Source organism: Melospiza melodia, chromosome 22 (assembly GCF_035770615.1).
Source record: "Melospiza melodia melodia isolate bMelMel2 chromosome 22, bMelMel2.pri, whole genome shotgun sequence".
Lineage (NCBI taxonomy): Eukaryota > Metazoa > Chordata > Aves > Passeriformes > Passerellidae > Melospiza > Melospiza melodia.
Window position 1 is genome coordinate 2093391 of NC_086215.1, and position 21714 is coordinate 2115104.

At 47.0% G+C, this 21714-nt stretch overlaps 1 protein-coding gene across 1 annotated transcript; it reads right to left on the minus strand.

The window, feature by feature from the left end:
- Nucleotides 1–999: 999 nt before the first annotated feature.
- UAP1L1 (UDP-N-acetylglucosamine pyrophosphorylase 1 like 1) lies at nucleotides 1000–19425 on the minus strand. The gene is made up of 9 exons (XM_063174790.1): nucleotides 19149–19425; nucleotides 12190–12394; nucleotides 9823–9998; nucleotides 8673–8845; nucleotides 7676–7869; nucleotides 6699–6839; nucleotides 4940–5125; nucleotides 4102–4168; nucleotides 1000–3204 (listed from the first exon to the last, which is right to left on the minus strand). Exons 1-9 carry the CDS (start codon nucleotides 19423–19425, stop codon nucleotides 3118–3120), a joined length of 1506 nt encoding a protein of 501 aa, XP_063030860.1. The 3' UTR covers nucleotides 1000–3117.
- Nucleotides 19426–21714: the final 2289 nt, after the last annotated feature.

Genomic DNA, 21714 nt, shown 5'->3' on the forward strand with positions numbered 1-21714 from the left:
TTCAGAGCCATAGCATAGCAAATAATAACTTCAAGCGCAGGTTCATAATCCAAGAGGAAGACGACAGCATTGAAGCAGCTGCTTTAAGACTGCTGCTCTAAGTGCTGGCAGTGAATTCACCTCCAGCCGTGCCTAAGTGGCAGGTTAGTGTCCATCATTTGAGCCTTTATATTTGGAATCTACCTCACAGTAGATTTCAAGAAAATTCGGTGTTTTCTGATCATTTAAGGATTAAGAGAACTAATCAATCAAAAATCCTGGTAGATACAAAGAGCACATAAACAAGCAGAAGAACAATTTAAGATGCCTAAAGCATGCATTCATTTTTAGTATTAATTTTCCTATCACAGGAAACTACTGATTTGTGTAAACATATTTAAAAACATATTTAAATCCCCAGCAGCTTGCACATGGGTGTCAAGAGAGAAACAGGGGGAAAGAGGTAAGAAAGGAACATTTGCTTCTGACATTTGCTGGGTTCAGCCCTAAAGCCCCAAATGACAGCAGTCTACCATTTGTGAGGTATTTCTGTCTTTTCCTACTGATTGTGCTATAAATAGAGCCCTGTTTAAGAAGTGCCTCTCATTGGAAAGCAAAGTTAAAGTTGCATTGCAGCGAGTGCTCATTACCTACACACCAGCTGTGAGACTGACTCAGAACCATATTACTCAAATCTACTTGAAATAAGACAACCACCACCTGCAATTAAACTCCCCTCCCTCAATAAATTAAGATGAAAGGCTTGGAAAAAATATACAGCATTGGAGACAAGAACACAATATTCTATTTTCTGATGAAAAAATAGATCCCACAATGTCAACTCCCTTCAGGAATCACCCTCTGCTCAGTTCCATATGCCCCTGTAATCCGAAGAGTGGGCACTGCAGTCTCCAGATGCACCAGCAGTGACACCATCCTGCAGCTGTAGTGACAACATTTACAGGACAGAGACAAGAAGCATGTCTTTTCTCACATACAAGAAACACATATAAACACATATAAATCACAGTAACATCTTTATTGTTAAAAATGCTTAGATGTCCAGAAGTTTCTGAAGTAGTACAGGTGTTCCCTTTGTTTCAGGTACTTTCTTTCATTTTATAATGTGTACAAAGACTGTTACATAAGGACAGATTTTTTTTGTTAAAGTTCTCTGGAAATTGTTTCTATGTTCCAGTTTAAAATGTGAAGAGTCATAGAAAATAAAAAACCCAAGAGACAAGACATTTAGCATTCTAATTTAACTTCTTGAAAACCATAAGTAAGCAGCTCTGTTCTGTGTGCATGGAAACTGAAGCTTCAAAAGAGAAAGAACTTTAGAAAAAGCAAAAGAAATATTTTTTTATAGCACAGCACAGTATAAAAGATATACAAATATACAACAATATATATTCTGAGCAATACAAATATACAACACAATTTGTTCTCAGATATAAAACTTGACTGACAGGAATGGAATGTGTCACAGAAACACTGCAAAAAGACTACAGAATTGGGTGACCAGGACAAATGCTTCATTTATACTAAAAATGTGAATTACTGGCTGCACATGCCAACTGAGGTAATCAGAACCAGTCATTAGCTGGTCTGCATGTATGAAAGGATCATTACTCAAGGTCATGCAGAAACAGTTTACAACCAAAAACTCTGATAATGACATTTAGATGCTTTCTTTGGAAAACTTGAGCATACTTGCAAACTGTATTTACTCTCAAAGTCATTTTCATACTTCCCCATTCCCTTCTCTATTATTCTGAATAGAGCTTCACATCAGCAATTGCAGAAAGCCATGGAACTTAATTATGCTTAATGAAATAGCATAAGCAATTCCTCAGTAGAAGCTGATGCATGTAATAACATTTCAGATGAAATGTCTTTCTCGCTACCTTCCCTAACACCATGTTTAGGGGGAGAGTATGGAACACTTCTGATGCCAAGGCCAGCCACCAGAGCGTGCAGCTGACACATCCTACCAAGGCTGAAACAGACTGAGTCAGGTATGCTCGGCGCAGGTTCTGCATCAGATGGGCGTGAGCTTTCTGGGGCAGCGTCCAAAAACTGAACATGAAGAATCACGGGTGGGTCAAGGGTCAGAGCTACCCTGAGACTCCTTGACCAGGACTGAGTTCACATGCTACATGTGTTCTGACAATTAGTGTCCTTCATTAGCTGACACTTCACATTGTGGTTAGTAACATATCTAAAAGAAAGGCATCTATGGAATTAATTCCTAAGTGAAAGAGTGCTGGAAAATCACCTGGAGAAAAACTGTAGAAGCAGAGGCTGGTGTTTTACTGTGTACCCTGTTGATGCTGAGAGTCTTTTTTTTTTTGGTTAGGCATTAAATTCTACCACTGGGATTTGTTTCTTTTACTACTTTCAGGTACCCCAAGAGAACCTTGTCTGAGGGATATGGTATATATTAAACAGGAAATGGAAAGGAAAACTGTTATAGTCAGGAAGGGCAGAGGGTCATGAAAATATTCTTTTTTTTTTTAATTAAAAAAGTCACTACAACTGTAAGGAGCAATCAGTCTAAGGACGGCACCAGTGAGCCCAGATACAAAACTAGTCTGTTCTACTTTGGAATCCAAGCCTCAAGCAATGCTTAGGCACAGCAACATCCCTCCATACAGCAGACTCTATATGATCTGCTTAGAGGATGCAGTTGCTGAACTGGATCTTCTAATCAGCACATGATTAGGAAAAAACTGACCACTGGAGATAAAACCTCAGTATCCAAAGTCCTTCCTTATTTTTCAGGATGGGACCTTAGTCTGACTCCAACTGTGCACATGATTTAGAAACAAAACCAAAAAAAAAAAAAAAAAAAAAAAAAAAAAAACAACTACACCAACACAACCAAGACAACTAACAAGGCACTAAAGAAACTGAATCTTCTTGAAGGCAAAGCTGATTTACCAGGCCTTGACTGGCTCTTTTCTGTATTCATTTGCAACAGTAAATAAGAAATGTAGGATCTGTTTAGCACCCAGAAAGTGTTAATTCACAAAATCAATTTTTTATAATGCACTTCATAGTGCATTTTAGTACTGTCGGTTCTTAAAATGGATCTGACAAACATGGATCTGATTTGAGAAGGAAAGACTTCCCACTTCAAGAATTTTCCAGCATTTCCATTTTTTTTTCGTCGAGTACAAAGGGAGAAGGGAATTCTTTGTTCTTCATGTACACCTCCAGACCCTGAGAAGGTGTGAGAACAGTATTGTTAGGCTGTAAATGCACTATTTTAACTCCTCAAGTGGCAGACAAAGGTCAGGGACAAGGCAAGAGTTACAGTTTCCCGAGTGACAGAAAGTGTTTCTGGGGCTCAAGAAGCAGAGGTGCTGAGGAACCATAAAAGCTGATGTCAGAAACAAACTTCTTGGGAGAACAATGTGTGAAGGTGTGTCCTTAACTGACATTAGAATAATCCTGGCAAAGAAAAGTCTAATTTCCGTGTTTTCGTTTTGTTCTGACAGCCTGTTGATTGCAATGAGTTTGTCACCTGCACGTGTTGAGGAATACACCTACTGCAGGTAGCTGGCTTGCAAGTTAACACATGTGGAAACCAAGCAAACAGTGCCCACACATTCTCCTGCAATCTACTATTTCTCACCCTGTCCATCCAATAGGGAAGCTCCTATTCTCGTTATTAAATGGAGGGAAGTTTCTCAGGATCAATTATTTTCAGAGGGACAAACTTGAGAAATGGCTTCCCTAAAGCCAACATACATATCATATTTCTCAGTCAGGATTCACTTACTGTGGGATATGAGCACAAATAAGCATAGAACCCATGGTTTTCCAAATTTGAATATTCTGCACTTCTTATTAAGATCTCAAAGTGCTCGCAAACCTTAATGAAACTGCAGCCTTGTTGCAAATCTCATTTTACAGAGAGCTAAAACTGAGAGTGAACAAACTGCTGAAGAGTAAATCATAATGGAACTACATAATGATAACACAGAGCCCAAGTCCCTGTTTCCTTGATCTTACCATTTCTCGTCAAGCCCAGGCTAAAGAAACCACCTGTTTGGAAGGAAGTCAGATGCATACCTGCACACTCTTAAAAATGCCTCCATAGAAAGCTATTCTCACCTCTCCAAAGTAAGACACTAATGGAGAAATCTCACACACAGCCGGAGGATCTTCAGTTCCTGAGAGACTAAAGAAGAGAACACAGGATTAACTTCCTGCCATGGTTAAAAAACAGTGCTTCTTCTTCAAAGTTTATCCAGAATAGGATATTCAGAAGGGTAAGACATTTGTTAAAGTCACATGCACCAGACATTCTGTGAAATCAAAGTGTGAAAATAAAAAATGAATTAACAGGTCCCAAATGTTACTCAGCAAAACCAAAACGCCCCTTTTACAGAGATACTTTTCAAGTAAAATCAACAACTTGTGGGTCTATTGAACTATGAGTTGATGAAGTAATGGCTCCACAGAGTAAAAGCAGCTTTCCATTACACCTGATGCAGGAAGGTATCTGAACTGGTAATCACTCTGACAACCAATCCTTAAGACCACCTGAGAATCCTGTCGGGGACACAGTCAAAAAAGCTGTCAGGGCCTACAAATTAAAATTCCTTGCATTGCTAATTCCAGAGTGATGGAAAAGACTGCCATTGTCTAACAAGGTGCTATAGGAAGGGCCAACTCATAACCCCAAGAACAGGGATCTGCCAGAGAGAATGCCCAGAGCCCCAAGTGCTAACTACCTGGAGCACCCACAGGTGTGGTGCTCATAAGAGGAGCAGGAAGTGTAGATATCAACCTGCATATCCAGAGAGGACCTGCTGAACAAAAATCACACTAAATGACCCTGTGATTACACTAATGCTCGATTTTGGAGAGCCCAGCATGTGCCATTGGCCAGCTGGCACGGCTGAGCTCTTCCATGAGAGAAGAGGCAGAGAAGGTCACAGATTTATACCTGAGTTTTTCCGGTATCCTGCAACCATTTTCATCCACAAATCTGGCTCCAGCCTTGAGAGCCCAGCGGTAATGCTGGGCCAGGAGGGCTTGCCGAGCGGTGGTAGGAGTATCTTTGTCAGCTGTGTCTGCATTTTTTAGTGGTGAGAATTCCTCTTCTCTCAGAACTTCAAATGCCACAAAATTCCTACCAGCAAAGGGAAGAAAACAATGATCGTGAAAACCAGAGCTAGTCATCAGACCCTCTAATGCAACAATAACATTCATGGGGAAAGGCTCATATATATTTTTGGGAGAAGCACTGTACACAGCCTGAGGCAGTCAAGCCAAGGAAAGCCCACTACCATTCTGAAGACCCAAGGAGTACCAGGGCTGTAGAATGGAAAAAAACAAGAAGTTCTCTTTGGGAACAAGAAGTTCTCTTTGGGAACAAGAAGTTCTCTTTGGGAACAAGAAGTTCTCTTTGGGAACTTAACAGCAGCCTCCCAACCTACCAGAGCTGTGCTCAGGGGAGAGAAAAAGAAACAGTTCAGCAGAGATGCCACAGAAACTTTTTTAGGCAGTGGGGGGTTCTTGGACAAGACAGCTCAGAACACAGCAGGACAGAGAGCACAGCACCGTCCAGAGCTTGGGCAGAGCGTGAGCAGTGCACTCACTGCAGAGCACTCCACCATGCCCCAAGAAATACCCCCTGCTTGGGAGTCTGTAGGTAAGGACCAACTAAGGACACCAGCTCCTAGGGACAAACAAGCAACAAGGGAGGCCTCACAGGTGATTGTGAAGTACAGCTGTTTACCAGAAATGGGAGTGCAAATTAAAAAGCACCACCACAACATATGTGCATTTCTGCACTTCACGTGTGAAGCACAGCTGCAAAGGTGGTTTTTGAGCTGTTAAAAAACCACAAGGAACCACTGCTTGCAAATGAGTTCTGTCACGGCTCAGAACTCAGCAGCGTTCCCATCACCATGGGTTGTGGTTTTGTCTTTAGTTTGATACTACTTTATTTAACACATGTTAGGAAACCTTGAGCTCTCTATTCTAAAGGAAATAATATAAAAAGAGAAATAGTATCCCCAATCAAAGATAATTCAGTTTGCCTGAGGTCCCTCTTTGGCATTTATTAAAGCCTAAAACAGAATCTTCACTGCTGAATTTGAGACCTTGGAAAAATAGATTTTATAACAACACTTATGCTTAATTGCTAAAATCCTATATTCCCTAGACACAAGTATCCCTTACTAGGTATGTCACAGCACTCCCAGCTATGTTGCAGAATTTGGAAAGCGAACACTGACAGTTCCACTTGGCCCCACGGTGCTTAAGTAAACAGTTTTCCAAGCACAAAGGGTACAAGCTGAGCCCTGGCTTAACAGCATCCAAAAATGTAACCAGAGCTGCAGTTGTCCAGGAAGCCACAATGCTGAAAGACCCAATTTTTGCAAGTCTGAATACTCAATATGTGCTCCATTGGCTTTGCACTCAATTTCCTTTTGTTTTTCCCAGGCTGGCAGACGCCAGGGCAGCCAACACATCCTCAGGAGGATGACCAGTCTGGGAGCAGGGTTGGTGCAAGCATTGAGTGCCTTGTGAGCTCCCCTTAGAGCCCGCAGTGTTACTGTTGGATTGAAGCTGGGTGTAGATCCAACAACCTTCCTAACAAGACACCCACAAACCACGTGCTCCCTGTTTCAACCTACAGTCATTCAAACAAACACTGAGAAGGGGAGGAGAAAAGTAAAATTATGTCTGTCACTAACTTAGAGAACTGGAACACATCAAACACAAACTTCTCCAGCTTTATCCCGTTCGGTTTTAGTGGTTTTACCAGATTTCCCTCCTTGTCAATGTAGGGCACCTTCTTTATAGCTACATGATGCTTCAGCTGTGACTCCCATTTCCTGCAAAAGGAGAAGAAACCAACCATTTTATTTAGTTCAAGCCCACTTAGGAAAAAAAGCAATACACTTGAGGGAAGCAAATGGCTCATTACTGCTCTGGGTCAACTCTCAACTGTTTGTGGGTGTTGCTCCCTCCCAAGTGATGAAAGTCACATCCAGGAAACACTTCCCTAAGCAGAGCAGCCTGGCCATGGGCTCTCTCTGTACCACTGGGACATGACAGTCAGAGGAGAGGGAGAAGTATGCATCAAGCTGAAATTGCAGGCAGAGGTTACAAAAAAAAAAAAGAGGCAACCCAAATTGTTACCTGATTGGGCTGAAAATGGAGCAGGGCAGATCCCTCAAGCAAAGGTGGTTCAAGCTCTTCAGGAAGGTTGTACAGCTGCTCACTGAATGTCCAGCATCACATCCCCATTCCCCACACCAAGGTACAGAGTCCACCCGCAACCTCACCCTCTCCCACAAACTCTGTTGTCCCAAGCACTGGCATGGCTGACATTCCCTGTAGAAATCCATGGTATGAGGCTGCACCACTGACCACACTGCAGCCTGCACAGCTGCTCACCCTTGAAGGCCCAGGAAGATTGTGCACTGGTATATCTCAATTGATTTAGTTACAGTGAACCTGGGAACCTCTTCCTTGGGTAGGGCCTGGAGAGTATGCTGGGGCTGTCAGAAAGGGGATTCCGGTGTTTGGAACTGTTTGGAAGAGATAGGAGGTGAAAGGCAACACAGGTAATAACCGTAACTAAAATTCCAGAGTGCAAAACAGGAACACCCAGTCTTGGAGATATTTCTGGGCAGCACAGCTACCTAGAAGGTCTGCTGGGACTTACTGGGCCACTGTTTCCAGGAACTCAACAGTGAAGAAGTGGTTACAGATGTTGCCAGCACTGAACACCAGTCCCCCCTCAGGGCGCTGCTGCTGTGCAGTCTCCGGGCTGATCTCGCTGTACTCCACCACTTGGTACACGCCATCCACACAGCACACCACCCCAACAGGCTCTGTGGGGTAGGCCTTCTCCACCACCTGCAGCCACAGGACACAGATTTATAACAAACAGGGAGAAAATCCCAGGACTATTCCAACTCCCAAGTACAAACAATCCCATGGGACCGTTGCCTGCTGATGCTCCAGCACCTCAGGGCTGTGTAAGGGGCACAGAGTAGTCTGGAGGCACATTTTGCCCAACAATTCAACATAAACACCAGTACTCAACCACTCAATTCGACAGTTTCTCAGAAGACAGATAAAAGCAATCTGCATAGTGGGGGGCACTTTTCTTATCCAGGACCAGGATCTGGCATTAAAAGCAAGCTGTTTGCAGCTATAAGCCTTCAACTTCCCATTTGCCTGAACAGAGCTAATGACTCGGGTAACATAAATTTCTCTTCAGACACGTGTTGCTTTAGGTTAACAAAATCCAGGCTGTTAAGGCTTTCCCCATCTTCCACAGCAGAGCGCAAGAAATGCCTCCATTAGACTTAAAGGTGCATTTATAAAACACAACCCAGTCCAATATGGCTTCTAGACAGCCCAAGTGCCTTTGTAGCAAGGACTGGGCATAGGTGCAAAGCAATTCCAGTGTGCAGTTTCCTGTGCAGATATACTTCCTGCTCTACCTGAGGTTTATTTTCCACAGTACTCTGGGAAGAACAGAGGACACCCACGGGTAGGAATGTGAAATGCAGTGCAGGCAGCAAGGAACTCTAAACCTGCTCAGAGTGAGCTGCTGATGGGCAAAGGGTAAGCTCCCTGCAACCAGCAGCTTCCAAGTGTCATCAGACCCAAACTCCCTGTGGTAAACCAGCCGAGTGCTAGCACTGCTTCACCTTTGCACCGCAGTCTGCCCCTTTGGAAATACAGAAACCTATGAAGACTGGATCTGCCATTTTCACGAGGATGTTGTCCACACAATATACATGGACATACTGGATTCCACGCTGCTTCATATCATCCAAGATCTTATTATCCATCAAAGCACGATATAAGCCACCATTGCCATCTATAATGCAAGAGAAAAGAGAAAGTCTTGGCTCATTTGTAACTTTGGGGTGGGTTTTTTCCAGCTAACAGAGCAAAAGCAGAAAGTACAACACAAACTTTATTGAATGGAAGAGTATGGAATGCTTTCTAGCCAAGAGTCAATGGTAACAGGTTTTATTTCCAGTTCTGCCACACAGTTCAGGGGAGCATGTTCTTCTTTTCACCCCAGTTCTCTCACTTGAAGAGTGGGACCACAGGGACCAGCCTCACTGAGCAGCATTATGAAACTTTATGAAGGTTACTAAGATCCTCAGAGGGAGACTACTAAAGGGCAAATCTATGCAGAGGGTGGGAAAATTCTTTTACACTTCTCCTCCAGTACGGGGCAAAAGCATATTTATTCCCTTTCTTGGAGAAAGACTAAAATAAATCTTATTCTCTGTTTATCTTCCTCCCCCCAACTTCTCAATGCCTTTTCAAAGGCTTGAACTGCAGCTGTACAAAAGACATGTGCATGTTTATCACAGATCACCCATTTACAGTCCCAGGTGGGCTGCCCTCACCAAGTCTCTTACCATGTCTAGGTTAAAAGAACATTACACGGTGAGACATTGCTGTCATTTTGAAAAGAGTTCATCTTCTTGCTGCTTTTTTGCCCATTTCCAGCTATCAGCCTTGAGCTCCTGACCTTCACCACAGGACGCAGCGCTCCAGAGACTTCATAGAGAGCTCTGCTAATGCACCTTTCTCCTACCCCGCAGCCACAGCACTTTTAATCCTGCCAACACTCCCAGACTTGGATAAAAAACCATGTGCTGTGGTCAAATGTCCAGCCAGAACTAAACAGATGTATGGTCCTGATTACCAGCCTGAAACATTAGAGAACCTTTCCACATTAACTGGAAGCTTCTCTGTGTGCCCGGGCAGGCTGAGGGCCCATAGCAACTACCAACACATACGACAGTACCGCAGTATGGAAGAGCAAACAGCAGGTACCTGGAGCCATGGCAATTTTCCCCTTCTCCTCCAAGATAGCCTTCCCATCAAAGGTGACAGCAGGCAGCATCCTCTGTTCAAACATGACAACATTGCATCTGTCCAAGTTGAAGTAGTTGTGTTGTACAAAAAACTCTTCTGTTGGCCCCAGTGTGAACTCACTTGTCATGATGTACCTAGGCAGGAATGGGGACTTGGCAATGAGAAAGAACAATACAAGCAAAAGGCAAAACTACAAACTCAAGAAAAAAGAGAGGAATCCCAGGAGTGTAAAATGAGAGACACGGCAGCATCCTGTGGTGAGCAACTGCACACGAGAGCTCTCCTCCAGAACTCATCCTGCTGCATGGGGTCCTATGCTCTTATCAGGGCATGATCCTACCCTGGCCTAGCTCCAGCCAGGACAGAAGAGCCTTGCCCTAAATGTGAACAACATCTGGATACCTGGATGAGCTGGAAAACAAGACAAAGGGCAGAAAACACCCTCATTCACTCTAGATTCAAACTGATGTTAAATGTCTATAGAAACCCTGGCCAATTCATTCTGCCAGCACCTCTTCAGTGCCAAGGCAAACAGCAGTATTTCCATATGTTGGCTGCATGGTTTGTTTTTGTTGTAAGTATTTCTATTTCCTCCTTTCCTTTCAGCTCCACATTGCTTCTGTCTCTTCCTCCACTACTGTCTAAAAACCACCTTCATCATCTACCTGTCAAACTCTTCAACAACTATCGGCATAGGAATACAGGGTCCTCTGTGAGCAGGAGAAAACAACATAGAAGAGCCTGGACCTCAATTCCCCATCCCCAATTTACATCTCTGTAGCACACCATAGCCTGGGCCCAGGTATACTGGAGCAGCAAAATGCTCCAACTGCCTCCTCACCCCCAGGAGGGGAACTGGAAACAGATGTGGCATCTTGCAAATAATCCATCCTGGCTTCCAGCAGCACCAGGAATGATGCATTTGCAATTCAGGTCCTGTATACAAGGCTTCAGGAAGAAGCACAATATGGACTCACCTTCCACGAGGAAACAATGTATGAATCAAATTTGGCCTCCAATTTGTAAAACAATGTGGCACCCTGAAGCCCTCAGACACCTACTCTTTCACTGCCAAAACCCCGCCTCAGACCAGACACTGATTCCAAAAGGGTATTTCTACATAGTCCTCATGGTCTAACAGAGAGCATTTAGCAGAAATTTCCAGACACATCTGCAGTGCCTCTGCTTCCTCTCACTCACCACACCCTATAGGGAATTCACATTTTTACTCTGCCCAGAGCTCATTTCTTTTGAATGCCAGGAGCAGCCAGCAGAATGGGCAACTGTAAACAGCGACAGCAGGAGGTGGCCTGAACACAAAGCAAGAGGTTTTTGCATAATTATGGACAAGGGTAGGAAGAAGGGCTTGGAAGGCAAGCTCTAGGTTGTCCTCCATGCAAGAACCTGAGAAAGCACTGAAAAGTACTGTTTACAGTGCTGCCAGTAGCTGCTTGCAAAGCCAGCAAGGTACAGCAGTTAGTGTTGTGGTCAGTGATACAAAGGCAGTACTCAATCCCTCAGGTCTGCAGACATGGACCTGCCACCTCCCATCCTTCTGCACCCTCCTGCAGCCTCTGCCATCACAAATCCTGCCAACAAAAGGCTCCTCTCAACCTGTCTCTGTACAGCACTGTCCTGGGCTGACATTATGATGCTTGTATCCCCATTCATCTGTTCTGTGCCTTTAAGACCGGCTCTGAAGAGTGGAAGTTTTGTTTGGGTTTCTCTTATCAGGGACACAGAGACGAGCAGTACATAGGGCTGTTTTTCACTTCTTTCTTTCAGCTTGCTGCTTTGCTTGCTCTCTTTTCTGCTCTCGCTTCTGCTCTGCTTTGGCCTCTGCTTATTAGCTAGTTCTAGCTAAACAGTCCACATTCCTTCCTGGACTGTTTCTCCTCTCCTGTTTCTGTGACCATCTCGAACCTGCTCCGGACTGGGACCCGGGAACACCGAAGGTTTGGCTGCAGCAGCTGCCCCAGCGCCGGAGGGACTGAGAACAGAGCAACCACCCCCGAAAGAGACTTTCTGATTTTGTCACCTTTCTCAGAGCGGTGTCATCGGGTATTGTTCATTTTGTGTGCTGGGGGGTGCTGTGCCTGAAATAAACAGGTTCTTTCCACCTCTCTCCAAGGAATTTTTTCCCGAACCAGTTGGAGGGAGGGGCCGTGTGGGTTTTGCTTTCTGGAGGGGCCCTTCTTTGCAGATTCTTTAACAAATTTGCCCTAAACCAGGACAAGCACCCAGCTCAGGGCCTCTTGAAGACAACACGGGCAAGACTGGAATGCAAAGAGCCCTGCACAGCAGATCTGGCTTTAGGTCACCTACCAGGGAATGACACACTTGCAGTGGTGTCTCTTGCCAGCAAGCTGCTCCACTTTACGGATTCTTTCTGCTTGGATCTGATACAAGTTCTTGCCACTGGGCAACCCCACATTGTACATGCCCTTGGGATAGCTGACTCCCAGGCGGGTTCCTTGTCCTCCAGCCAGAAGTAGCACTGCTACCTTGTTCTGTGAAATCTGATGTAAACCTGTAGAAAAAGAAGCCCAAGGGAATATAAGAACCTCCAAAGCAATCAACATCCTACATTCTTCTCCTGAGCGTTTCTGCAGAGCTCAGGCAACAGCCAGAAGCTGCCAGTTCAGCGTTGGCAGCTCAGAGAGAAATATGCCACTGCACGCACAGGAGAAAATTCCTTTCAACTCCTGGATGCAGCAGTTTCTTTACCTAAAGCAGCAACTGGTGCAAAAACAGACAATAGCCATGAGCTGCAGCTTTGGAGATTCAAATTAGGATACAAAATCTTTACTAGGGAGGTAGTGCAGCACTAGAAGACATTCAGAGAGGAAGGAATGTCCCCTAAGGTTTTCAAGGCTTACTTCAGTAAAGCTGTAGCTGACCTGCCCTGAGGCTGTTTACAGTTTTGTTTCAAACGGGGGTTGGACTACAGACCTCCAGAGGTCCCTTATCATTCCTATATCCCAAAGAAGCAGAGTCTCATCATCTTAAAGCAGGAGGATTTCTGGAATCTGCCTTAATCAATTATCTGTACCTGTGCTCCAGCTTCAATAGAAGCTGAACACAGCTGCAGTCAGGGCTGGTAATACAGCCAAGCCTGCACGAGCTACAAAATCCACAATCTAATTGAAACCAGTGTCAGTGCTCCTGACAAATCAGGGAAGTCCAAAACCTGGGAAAGAACCAGAGCACATAATAAACACTCAGATCACTCTCCAACTCTGGTCCCTGCCTTCTCCAAAGTCAACATCACAATAACGACTGACAACTGTGAGAAAGATTTTTCATTAGGGAACACTTTTGAGTTTCTCTGGGAATGCAAGGAACATTAGGCTTGCCATGTCAGAAGCCACAGTTCTGCTGCAGGTAGCTATCAGGGCCTTCCGCTATCACACAGCACTGAACTGCCACTGCTCCTGCAGCCAAGGACAGCCTGTGGGGCACCCCAGCCTTCAGGAAACACCTCACATTAACCACAGCTGAGGCTAAAATATTCCTGATTTGGACTGAAATATATGGGGACCAAAAAAATTAAATTAGAAAAGAACAGGATTGTGTTTATGCTAATCTTTAAATAATTGGCTGTTTAAATGCACAACAGAGCAAAAATGGTGCTTCTTGAAGACCACATGCTGTTTTAATAACCTGGCTCAATTTTAATTCTGTTCAAAACTGCAGCTTCCAGCAATTTTCTCAGCAAAGACTTAAGTTGTCCATGACATTACAGTAACATCATTCCCCTTCCCATGCTTACAAGTTTCAGTCTTACCACAGCAGTAACACAAGACTTTCTCCCTAAACACACCCCTTCCAAAAAGACTGATGGTGTCCTGGCACACAGGGGGCCACTTCCACAGCCAAGGTTCTGCTGTAGAGTAACCTCTGGGGCCACAGGAGTGAGAGCTGGAAGCCACCTCTGGAGATCTTCAATCCTCCAAGTGGGATTAGGAGAGCTCCCTAAGAAGAAACCTGGGTGTGGAAATCTTGGGATTTCTCAGTTTCAGGAGGTCCTTGGACAGCAGAGGAAGCTTGAATAGGTTTCAACTGGTAATGTAAAAGACATGGGAGGATCTGGGTGAGCTGCAGGGTGATGCAAATAAGAAATCCAGCATTTCACAAGAAACCACAAGCAATAAATGACTCCTTTGTGCTTCCACTGAGCTGCCCATGACACTCAAAGTACAGAGCAGAGGGTCTCAGCTATTACTTACAAGTACTTGCCCCAGTGCCATCACATAGTTTTCCTGAACACTCAGCTGTTTGCCAGTGCAGGCCATCACTGCAGGAGAAGGGAAAGAGCTGAATGGAGAGGCACCAAAGCATGACTCCAAATCAGCTTATGGCCTGGCTTGGGTGGTGGCTGTTTCCCTACTGGGATCCTGCACAGAAAATAATTTATGGAGGGGAAAAAAATCCTAAAAAAGTTGCCCTGTGGGACACTTCCAAACTGTTCTGTCTTATCCCTGGAAATACTCAATGCCTGGTTGGACAAGGCCCTGAGCAATCTCATAGAGTGGGTGGCATCCACACCCATGGCTGGAGAGCTAGAACAAGATCATCTTATCCTTAACATCCCTTCCAACCCAAACCATTCCATGATTCTGTGAAATGGGCAATTAAAACATTTTTTTAAGAATTCCTTTTCTTTAAAATAATCTAGAACTGAAACTTGAGCTAAAGTATTTCACAGCAATTTAAACCAAAGCTGCTGGGGGTCTGAGCTCAGCATTTGCTGCTCTCAGTTGCTGCAGCATGAGGGATGCTGCTTTGGAATGCAATTGAAATTCATCCACCAGTGGAACAAGTCAGGCACTTGCCCTGCTGCATCTTCACCCTGCACTGCCAGCCTCACACCAACACACACACTCACATTCTGATGCAACAGACCACATCCCACAGATCCCAAATTAGACATTTCTGCAGAGCAACAGATTGTGACCAAGAGCACCATTTACATGAATGACGCTCTGAAGTCAACACTGTATTGGGAAAGCCAAGGAGGTCTCCACTCTGCTCCACAGTATCAAGGAGCTACAATTCTCAGCCACAGCTCACAGGTGCCACAGCTGGCGTCACCCCAATGAAATGAAGATACCCCACAGGAGACAGCAAGTTCTCTGAAGTTTGACAAGGGGATGGGATCTGCTCGAGGAGGAGTTGCCATCTCAAACCCATCTCCTGGAGGGGCCTCTCACTGCAGGGACTGAAACCTCAACCTCAGGGGGATAAACTCAAGCCCAAAGTAGTATCACTGATAACATCAATGATGTCACTTTTTTTACAGTCCCACAGACTGACAGGGCCATATTCCAGGAGGGTTCACCAGGGTGCACAAGAATAACCCAGACAGAAGAGTGCATCCCATAATTTATGGCATTCTCAGTATTTATGATACAACCCTTCAACTCAGACAGTTTTTCCAAGTTCTGATCTTAGGTCGCCACAAAAACAAATAACACTGAAAATTTGGGTAAGTAGCTCTGCTCTGACTTCCCAACTGTAAAATTACCAACATTCACAACTAAAGTTCCTAAGAACTTACTCATCTGGCTGTAATGGAAAGATCTATCCCCTTTAAAAAAATCCACCTTATTTTCTGCAGCATATGAAACACACACAGCTCAGCTAAAGAGAAAATGCTGAGATACCCACCAATGCTGCAGTTAGTCCTACTCTGCAGAAAAAGTAAAAAAACAAAAATAGATTTCGTAGGAGGAACAGATTGGTCTTGCAAGAACAGACTGAATTTTCTTACTGAACAGGCACATCAGTCCCATTACAACAGCAGTAAGAGAAAAAGACTCCCAACTTTTCAATTCTGCAAAGCAGTCAGATAACCAGAATGGCTCATCAAACTCTCTGATGAGATGGGGTACACCTCAGCCCATGGCCATGACTTAGATTTCATTAATAAAACACTGACTGAATGAAAAAGTGTTGTGTTTATGTTTGATTTATACCATAATTCCTAGGGCTGCCCAGAAAATGTGATTGTTAAATGTCAGTGTTTAAGATCTGAACGCAAATCTGACCAGGCAGTTTTTTTGTCTGAGACAAAAAGCAACAGTATTAGTTTTTTAACTATTAAAAATATCTCAGGTGTTCCCAAAGCAAGTTTTCAGTTGTCTGGTTCTTATCCATGATTTTTTATCATAGAAAAAGGGGGAGGGGGAAGGAGGAGATATCATTTCAGCTGTTCAGTCTTTGGAGATGCAATGCAGGTGGCAGCTGTAGGGAGCTCAGACACCCACAGACAGAGCACAGAGCATCTCAGCTCAGTGTGGGGATGACCCCACAGCCACAGGCTGTACCAGCCATGCAGTCTCAGGGACACTGGACAGCAGGTTGGGATGGCTCATCTGCTCCCAGCCTGCTCAACATACCACAAACAAAGGCCTTTCAGAGCTGCATCCCCTCAGAGATCCAAGATCCTGCAAAGCCTGAGCCCATGGTGCTGGTTCCACTGGGAAATGCCATGCAGGAATGCTGCCACATCTGCAGGGACACACAGCAATGCCCGGGTTCAGTGGAACAAAGTCTTTTGTCCTGATTGCCCAGTTCCAGGAAATAAAATCCCTCTTCAGCCTTAAACCAGATCATGAAAACAAACTAAATGAAACAGAACATCTGTGTGTAGGCCTTCTGGTAAAAATTCAGGCTGCCTGCAGGGCTGAGGTGGCCTGGAGCCATCAGACTTTAGGGCCAGATGATTTGGGCACAGCAGCAGGATCTCAAACATATTTGACCTGGGCTGCTGCAGACAGTACTGGCAACCAGCAAGGCCAGTCCACACAGGTAGCCTGGCCTTCCTTTCCTTTCCATGCTGCAGTCAATGATACAAGGCAGACACACCAGCTCCTCACTTGCCTAGCTGGCTGGGGGACAAGTGACAAGTTTGATAAAGCTGTTAGTTTAACTATGGAGCCCTGACCCAGCCCCATCTGCCTCTAGGGCTCAAAGGGTCCCCTCCTCCTCACTGTGACACGCTCAAATAGCCGTGCCAAGATGGACTTGGGGGTGTGGGTGGATGAGAAGCTCAACATGCCCTGACCAAGTGCACTAACATCCAGAAAGTCCCTGTGCCCTGGGCTGATACCACAAGGGGCAGCAAGTGAGAAAGGGGAATTTTCTGCCCTGCTCAGGTGAGACCACACCTGCAGTGCAGCCTTCAGCTCTGAGGCTGTCAGCATGAGAAAGACATAGAGTTGCTGGTGCGAGTCCAGAGGAGGCCATGGAGCTGGGGGCATTTACCTGGAGACAAGAAAGATTCTGGGAGACCTCAGATCCCCTTCCAGGGCCTAAAGGAGCTCCAGGAGAGCAGGAGAGGAACTGGGGACAAGGGATGGAGGGACAGGACACAGGGAATGGCTCCCACTGCCAGAGGGCAGGGATAGATGCAATATGGGGAAGAAATTGTTCCCTGTGGGCGTGGGCAGGCCCTGGCACGGGTTATCCAGAGAAGCTGTGGCTGACCCAGGATCTCAGGAAGTTTCCAAGGCCAGGCTGGACAGGGCGTGGAGCAACTTGGAACAGTGGAAGGGGACCCTGTCCATGGCAAGGGGTGGAATGAGATGGTCCTTAAGGTGCCTTCCAACCTAAACCATTCTGGGATTCTATGATTCACTGTACCAGCTTATGTTCCCTCCATCACCACTCAGCCCCATGAGTGGAGTCTGACACAGCAGAAAAGCTTCTCTGCCCTGTGACCCTGATGCTTCTATTTCTGTTTCTGCTTGGAAAATTTGACTCCCCTGCCCACACATCCTCACCTCTTTACTGGCAACGCTGGGCCAAGGCTGTGCAACCACTTGTCAAAAATCAGGCAAGTATCTCTACAACCCAGGTGGGTCTTCCTGGCTTTCTTTTTATTATTAAAATTGTTTTTTAATGGTGCTGTTATGTTTTATAAAGAAAGATCCAAGACACATATGAGCCCTTATAAATAAGTAAGAGTGTGCACTTAGAAAAAAGCACAGGACAGCCATGTAAGACTTACATGCTGTGGGAAGGGCACATCCAGCCACCATCTCCCCCATTACCCCTAGCTTTCACATACCTGCATCTACCAGGCTCCAAAAATCATGGATTATGGACTTTCCTGGGCTTCTCCCAGATCCCATCAGCCTCCTGCTGCACATGACACAGCAAGGATGGGGATCAGCACCTGAGACCGGCCTTTGCACCTTTTGGTGGGCTGGGAGCTCATCCTCCAGGCAGCTACCCAGCTAAGCAGCAATGAAACCTCCCAGGCTCCCACCCTCCCCAGGGACTCAGTCATAGAATGGTTTGGGTTGCAGGGGACCTTAAAGATCATCTCATTCCACCCCCTGCCACAGGCAGAAACAACTTCCACTACCCCAAGTTGCTCCAAGCCCCATCCAACCTGGCCTGAACACTTTCAGGGATCCAGAGGCAGCCACAGCTTCTCTGGGCAACCTGTGACAAGGCCTCACCACTCACAGGAAACAATTTCTTCCTAATATCTAATCTAACCCTCTGTCAAGTGTGAAGCCATTACCCCTTGCTCTGTCACTCCAAGTCCTTGTCCAAAGTTCCTCTCAAGCTCTCTTGGAGCCCCTTTAAATCTTCTAGTATTACATTTTTTCATGACAGATACTGTAAAACAACCCCATGTCCTCTAAAGAGTATTGTGTCATGTCCACTTGCTTTTTGAACAGTTCCAGGGATGGTGACTCCGCAACTGCCCTGGGCAGCCTATGCCAATGCCCGATCACCCTTTCAGTGAAGAAATTTTCCTCAATATTCAACCTGAATCTCCTCTGACACAACTTGAGGCTCTTTCCTTTTATTCCGTTGCTTGTTCTGTGGGAGGAAAGACTCAGCCCCAGCTAGCTATCACTGCTTGTCACAGAGTTGTAGCGATCTTCTGATCCGGCCCGGCACGGCCGCGGGGCCTCGGCCGCTGCATTTCATAACGCAGAGAGAAAACTCGGTGTCTCAACCAAAGTTCCCCGGGCCGAGGACACCGGCTGCCGGGGCTAAGGGCCGGGGTGTAGCCGTGAACCTGCTCTCTTCCTCCTTGCCCGACCCGCCGTGCCTGCGGCTCCCACCCGCGGTGCCGGGGATGGACTGCCCAGCGCCCCGCGGTGCCGCCGCAAGGGGCGGCTGCTGCCCCGGGGCCCCGCCGGGGGCCGCCCCTGTCCCGCACCGCTGGGGCTCGGCGGGACGCGGCTGGTCCCGAGCCTCCGCGCCGGACCCCGGCAGCCCCAGAACGGGAGGGACAGGCGGCCTCGCGCCCCTCTCACCTTCCGCCTCCCAGCGCTGCAGCGCGGCGGGGCCGCTGCGGCGGGCGCTGCCCAGCAGCTCGGGGGGGAGCGGCTCCATCCGGCCGTCCAGGCGCTCGTGCGGGCCGCGCTGGCGGGCCCCGGCCGCCGCCGCTTGCCGGCAGTGCTCGCCCAGCCCCGGCGGCAGCGCCGCCAGCAGCGCTCCGCGCTGCGCCGCGTCCAGCTCGGCCCAGAACCGCAGCAGATGGGCCTGTCCGCACCGCTCCAGCTGCGTCCGCACCTCCTCGGGAGGGTCCATGGCGGGGGGAGCCCACGACGAGCGGCGCGGGACGCGGCAGCACCGGGCCGGGGCGGAGCCAGAGGTGCCGTCCCGCCCCCGGAGCCCCGCCCCGCCGCTCGCGGGTCACGCGGTCCCGGAGTGGCGGCGCCTTCTCGCTCTGAGGGGGCGGGAGGCGCCTGTGGGCTCGCGGCACTCCCGGGCCCGCGGGAGCTGCGTCCAGTGCAGCGCTTCCCCCATGGAATCACAGAAGAGTCTGAGTTGGAAGGGACTCTCAGGGATCATCGAGTCCAACTCCTGGCCCTGCCCAGCACCATCCCCAAGGTCACACCATGTGCCTGGGAGTGTTGTCCAGACACTCCTTGAGCTCTGTTCCCTGGGGAGCCTGTTCTGGTGCACAAACACCGTCTGGGAAAGAACCTTTTTCCAATATCCAAACTGAACCTCCCCTGACACAACTTAAGGCCATTCCCTCAGATCCTGTCCCTGGTCACTACATAGAAGCGATCAATGTCTGTCCCTTCTCTTCTCCTCAGGAGGAGGCTGTAGACTGACAGTGTGACCATCAGTCTCTTTTCTCCAGGCTGAACAGACCAGGTCTCAGCCACTTCTCCTACAGCTTCTCCTCAAGGCCCTTCACCATCTTCACTGCCCTCCTTTGGAAACTCTCTAATGGCCTAATGTCTTTCTTACTTTGTGGTGCCCAAAACTGCCATCAGGGCCCGAGGTGAGGCCACCCCAGCCCAGAGCAGAATGGGACAATCCCCTCCCTTGACCACCACATGATGCCCCCAGGACACAAATGTCCCTCCTGACTCCAGGGCTCTGCTGACTCACATTCAACTTTCCGTCAACCAGGACCCCCAGGTTCCTTCCTGTGACGCTCTTCTCCAGCATCTCATTCCCCAGTCTGTTTGTATATCCAGGGTTGCTCCATCCCAAGTGCAGAATGTGGTATTTTCCCTTGCTGAAATTCGTATGGTAGGTAATTGCCAAATCTCTAGGTCCAGGTCTCCCTGCAGAGCCTCCCTCCCTTCGAGGGAGTCAACAGCTCCTCCCACTTTTGTATCACCTGCAAAATTGCTCAGTTTCTCTTCCAGTCCTGCGTCCAAGTCACGAACGTTAAAGAGCACAGGGGCAATGGTGGAGCCTTGCAGAACCCCACTAGCGACTTGTGCCAGCCTAATGTCACCCCAGTCACTGTCACCCTTTGTGCCTAACCCATGAGCCAGTTGCTCACCCATCACATGATGTGTTTACCCAGCTGAATGCTGGACATTTTATCTGGAAGGATACTAGGAGAGACTGTACCGAAATCTTTACTGAAATCCAAAGAGATTACCTCAGCTGGCTTTCCTTGATCAACCAGGTGGGCCACCTTGCTGTAAAAGGAAATCAGGTTTGATAAGCAATTTCATGAAGCCATGCTGGCTGTGACCAGTGACTGTGTTGTCTTTCAGGTGTTTTTTAATAACTCCCCGAATAATCTTCTCCATAACTTTACCAGGCACTGAAGTGACACTGTCAGGCCTCTAGTTTCTGGGGTACTCCTTTGTCCATCTTGAAAATTGGGCCCTGTGGCCAAAACTCTGCTCTACAGTGGCCATTGAGAGGAACAGCCGATTTGTCTTTCCAAGCAAGCTGTGGGTCTGCTGGTAGATAAAACTGGCACTGGGAGATAAAAGAAACAATGGGAAGGATTCCACTGATTGATGGATGGAAAAAGATATTTGCTTTTACAAGTAAACTTTAGGTTTGCTGATAAATTAAATTAGACATTGAAAGATGAGAGAAACAATGGGGAAGAAAAGTCCCTAAATTCCATACGAATTAAAAATTGAGAGGGAGGATTATACATTAGAGGGAAATCTTCGGTGTCAGGTGTATCGGGAAGTCTGAACCTCTCAAGTACCTCAGCCGATGGGGAAAGAGAGAAGGGAAATGCGGCCAGGAAATTGGGATAAAAAGGAGGCTGTGTCCTCCAAAAATTTGAGAGATCCCAGGGGAATGCCCCATGGTCTCTCCCTTTATTCAAATAAAGTAAAAAGACTCCTCTGTCTCCTTTTTAGACATAAACCTCTGATAGTTGTGGATTAATTTTCCTAACACCATGGTCCTGTGGCTGGCATGAGGTGTGTGTGATGGGATCCCCGGGTCCTGGTGCAACCTGTGCCAGGAGGTCCCAATGTCCCCTCTTACACTGGGAAACACGGCAAGATCTCAGGGTTCCCTCAACTCAACAGGAGCTGGATAGGCCAGCTGTACCCCAGACATGGTGCAGATTCAGGCCACCTGCTCACAAATCCAGTT